The 5152-nt window shown below is 34.2% G+C and overlaps 1 protein-coding gene across 1 annotated transcript; it reads right to left on the minus strand.

The window, feature by feature from the left end:
- Window positions 1–1415: 1415 nt before the first annotated feature.
- LOC139868210 (uncharacterized) lies at window positions 1416–4503 on the minus strand. The gene is made up of 5 exons (XM_071856540.1): window positions 3994–4503; window positions 2222–3912; window positions 2070–2136; window positions 1560–1972; window positions 1416–1443 (listed from the first exon to the last, which is right to left on the minus strand). Exons 1-5 carry the CDS (start codon window positions 4501–4503, stop codon window positions 1416–1418), a joined length of 2709 nt encoding a protein of 902 aa, XP_071712641.1.
- Window positions 4504–5152: the final 649 nt, after the last annotated feature.

A 5152-nucleotide genomic window follows, 5' to 3' on the forward strand; every position in this document is an offset into this window, starting at 1 on the left:
GTATGTATGTATGTATGTATATATATATATATATATATATATATATATATATATATACATATTGACCAATATTTACCCCAATCGACCATTTGGCTCAATTTGACTCATATTGACCCAGTTTGACCCATTAAACACAATATAGCCGTTTAAAAAATCAAAAAAATAATAAAAAAATTATAAAAAATTACAAGTATGTATGTATGTATGTATATATATACATATTGAACAATATTGACCAATATTTACCCCAATCAACTATTTGGCTCAATTTGACCCATATTGACCCAGTTTGACCTATTAAACACAATATAGCCGTTTAAAAAAAATTAAAAAAATAATAAAAAAATTATAAAAAATTACAAGTATGTATGTATGTATGTGTGTGTATAAATATATATATATATATACACACACACACACATACATATTGACCAATATTGACCAATATTTACCCCAATCGACCATTTGGCTCAATTTGACCCATATTGACCCAGTTTGACCCATTAAACACAATATAGCCGTTTAAAAAAAATCAAAAAAATAATAAAAAAATTATAAAAAATTACAAGTATGTATGTATGTATGTATGTATATATATATATATATATATATATACGTACTGGTGTGTGTGTGTATATATATATACATATACAAAAACAGTATGTATATATACATATATACACATGTTGATATGTGTATATATATATACATACTGATGCGTATATATATATATATATATATATATATATATATATATATATATATATATATATGCAAATACATACTGATGTGTGTATATATATTATACAAAACAGTATGTATATATATACACACATACTGATATGTATATATATGTATGTATATATATGTATAAATATGTATATATCTATATGTACTTACGTAATGTTCCTCCGCTCTATTATCGGGGCCACACCATCCACCGCCCCTCTTTGTATGGTACGTGTGGTTATTCTTGAAGGTTTCGATAAGACCAGGAGGATTCCTAGCGGCCTGCAAACAAATTTATGTCAAATTGTGTGTGTGTGTGTGTGTGTGTGTGTATGTATATAAATCAATAATAATATATACAACATTAATAATAAGAGAATTTAAGCAATTTACCAAACGGTCGGCGATAGACCGGCTACCATGTGTACTTGGGTAGTGCATTTGTGCCCGATTTCGCTTGTTCGCCTCTGAACGCCTCCGGAATCCGGATGAAAGCGTTAAGTCCACAAATGGGTCCCAGATATGTTGTTCAACATTCGGTGGCGGTGTGTCACGGAGGTTATTGGCAAGTTCGTATCCGTTATTATCCGTGAAATACTTTTTCTGATCACTTTTGGCGTTCCTCCATCGATGGGCACACAAAGAATTGACCCCGGCTTCCACAATCTTTTGGTTTCTTCCACTATCTAGCCACCTATCCATCTGAAAGTAGTCCTACAACAAATTAATGGATATAAAGTTAAAATATATAACTTATAATTATATATAAGTATATGTAAGTATATATAAGTATCAAGTGATATATTATAGAAAGAACCGAATAAACTTACTTGGAGATCAGTCCAGATTTTATCTTTTCGTCTTCGGGAACCTTATTCCAACTTTTGTAATGCTTAGGAAAGGACGGGTCAATACTAGTTATGTTATTCTTTGTAATTAAACGTTCTCTACTAGTTTTCTGAGTCCTGAACCACCGGCATCTGAATAACACAACACTAAACACACCACCATAATGCAGGTCCAGAATATCTTCCAACTGACCATAATACGGAGTGTCATCAACTCCGGGTGTTGATATTCTTCTATTTTGTGTTGTGGGCCGTTCATCACGATCATGAACTACAAACCTAACACCGTTCACATTGCAAGCGGTGTAATAGTTTGCGGTATCCACCGATCCTTCAGCTAGTCTTATCAATTCGTTGCTAAAATTAGATCGGTCAGCTGCCCGCAATTCACGTATCTCAATAGAAAAAAAAATTGAATAAAAATTGTTATTAAATATACATATATATATATACACACATATATACATATATTAATATATACAATGAGTTTACCTTTCCTTTAAACCAACCAGGAAAAAAGGTTTTCATGTCAAGACCTGGATTCTCTAATTTAAACTGACTGTAAATGTTTAAAAGAATTGTTAGTATAATAAACGTTTAAAAAGTTAAGCAATTTACAATGCAATTCGTAGTGTGATACTTACTCTATGTATTCGGTAATGTCAGAACAGTTGTCGAGTACATACCAATGAAGTTTATCACGCAAATCGTGGTCCAGAAATTTGTGCACACCTTTACTGACAAACTTACAAAGCGATTTGAACACTTGAAACTCACACGATCTAACTGGACCGTCCTCATATCTGTCAGGACGATTAAACCTTGTTTGTACACCTTCAAGAGACATTGAACACGCCGTTAACGCTTTGTCAGCAACGTACCCCTCTGCTATACAACCTTCAGGCCTTGCTTTATTTCTGACATAATTTTTTAACTTCTTCATGTATCTCTCAAATGGATACATCCACCTCATGTATATAGGCCCTCCATATATAGCCTCTTCCGGTAAATGCATAACGAGATGAATCATTATGTCAAAAAAAGCCGGAGGATAAATTAGCTCCAAAGTACATAAAATTTTGATCAACTGTTTTTGAGCTTTCAGCATGTCAGGTACCATTAACTCTCGAGTACAAATTTGCTTAAAGAATGCGCATAGTTGGATTATTGGTGTAGAAATAGTAGGGTGCAAAAATGCATTAACACCGACCGGTAACAATCGTTGCATCATGATATGGCAATCATGAGACTTCATACCCGTTATATTATCATCCTTCACTTTCTGCCTGAAGTTTGATCCAAACCCATCTGGAAGTTTAACTTCTTTAATGAAGTTACAAAAACGGACCCTGTCTTTAGGTTTAAGAGAGTATTTGGGATGAGGTTTCTTGAATTGCCCATCTTTTTTACCGTTGTGTTTTGGTTGGAGCCACAACTCTGGTCGAATTCCCATTCTTTGCAAGTCAAGTCGTGCATTGTTAGTGTCTTTTGATTTTTCATTCATTAGTAAAGTACCTAACACAGCCTCCAACACATTCTTTTCAATATGCATGACATCCAAGTTGTGTTGAAGTGGAAGATGTTTCCAATAGTCAAGTTCCCGGAAAATAGAAATTTTAGTCCAGTTGTGTAGACAATTAGCAGGACGTGCTCTTTTTTCACCAACATTTTTGTGATTTCTCCCGGGGTTACCAACTGGCAACAAATCTTCGAGCTGTTTTTCGATCATTTTATTGGTGAACTTTCTAGGTTTCTTTCTTTTATCAACCTCACCATTAAATTCTAAGTTTTCTCTGTAAGGGTGATTCATTTCAAGGTTTTGTCTCATACCGAAAAAAACAACTTTGTTCTTAACACGCATCGCAGGAGTGTCCTCGTTACATGTAGGGCATGCTTTATAGCCTTGGCCACTCCAACCAGACAAACTACTACGGGCAGGATAATCGTTGACAGTCCACATAAGTATTGCTCTCATTGTAAAAATTGTGTTTGTAACTGAGTCGAAAGTAATAACTCCTTCGGACCATAAACTCTTCAATTCATCAACCAAAGGCCTCAAGTAAACATCAATATCTTTTCCAGGTGACTTAGGACCAGGAATTAACAAAGTCAACATGAGAGAGCTTTCTTTCATACATACCCATGGAGGCGTATTGTACACTGTCAATATTACTGGCCACATGCTGTAAGTCGAACTAATGTTGCCGAATGGATTGAAACCATCAGCACACAACCCTAGTCGGATGTTTCTGTGTTCTTGTGGAAAATCCGGATATTCTTTGTTAGTTTCTTTCCACGCTCGACCATCTACCGGATGACGCATCTTACCCTCTTCCTTGCATTATCCAGTAGCATGCCAAGTCATATACTTTGCAGTGTGTCTGGAACTGTACAAACGTTTAAGTCTTGGAGTTACAGGAAAATAACGCAAAACTTTATTAGCAACTTTCTTCCCCGATGTGCGTTCCAATTTCCATCTACTCAGATTACATATTGGACACTTCTCCAAATCTTTGTATTCTTTATAAAACAAACAACAATCATTCTTACACGCATGTATAGCTTCATAACCTAAACCGATCTTTTTCATCCACTTCTTTGTTTCGTAGTATGATGTCAGAATTGTGTTTTCTTTGGGATGTGATAATTTGAGTAATTCTAACAATTGATCAAATGAACTATTTGTCCATTGATTCAATACTTTCATGTGTGTTAACTTGGCTAGAAACTCTAATGAAGACATCCAGGTGCAACCAGGCCATAGCTCGGTTTGGGTAGACTCGATTAAATCCTCAAGACCGGCAGTCGGATTTGCGGTCGTGTCATTTAAATGGTTTTTACACCTCTCGATAAACGAATCAAGACCAGTTAGAAAGTCATCACCAACTCGATTTCGCAAATGAACCCAACTCTTATCAATCGTCATATAGATACTACATAAACATAACTATAAACATAACTATCTAAACATATTCATATTAACAACAACCAAACAGTTTTTTAATTCAATAACTTGTTATGCATATAATCAAAGCCGGGTAGTCCAACTATGGCAAGCAACCTAACCCACTCTCTGAATGTTTTGTCTCAACTATGGATGCGTACAACTAATTTACTAGTTAGAAAAAAATTCGGCAACATTTCCCCTAAACTCCCCAAATATGTCATATTAAACGCATATTTGTAGGAGTAAAGGGAAAATGTGTACCAAATTTTTCGTAACTAGTAAATTCGTTATACGTATCCACATCCTAAAAGAGACAAAACACACTGAAAGCGGTCCCAAAAAGGGGACCTTCCAAAGTTAATTTCTAATAAATTAACCTTGGACGGGTATTCTATAGGATTGGTTAATTTCGAACCTAGGGTAAAACTATTTCGAAATTAACCACTAAACCTAACAATATTCATAAAACAATAAGCAAAGTAACATTCATACAACAAAGCTTAATCAACAATTCTTATAAACATACTTATACTTATATACATACTTATACTTATATACATACTTATACTTAAACAAAGCATAATCAACAATTTTTACCTTCAAAAATAACTTAAACAAAGCTTAATCA

This window comes from Rutidosis leptorrhynchoides, chromosome 9 (assembly GCF_046630445.1).
Source record: "Rutidosis leptorrhynchoides isolate AG116_Rl617_1_P2 chromosome 9, CSIRO_AGI_Rlap_v1, whole genome shotgun sequence".
In the NCBI taxonomy this organism is placed as follows: Eukaryota; Viridiplantae; Streptophyta; class Magnoliopsida; order Asterales; family Asteraceae; genus Rutidosis; species Rutidosis leptorrhynchoides.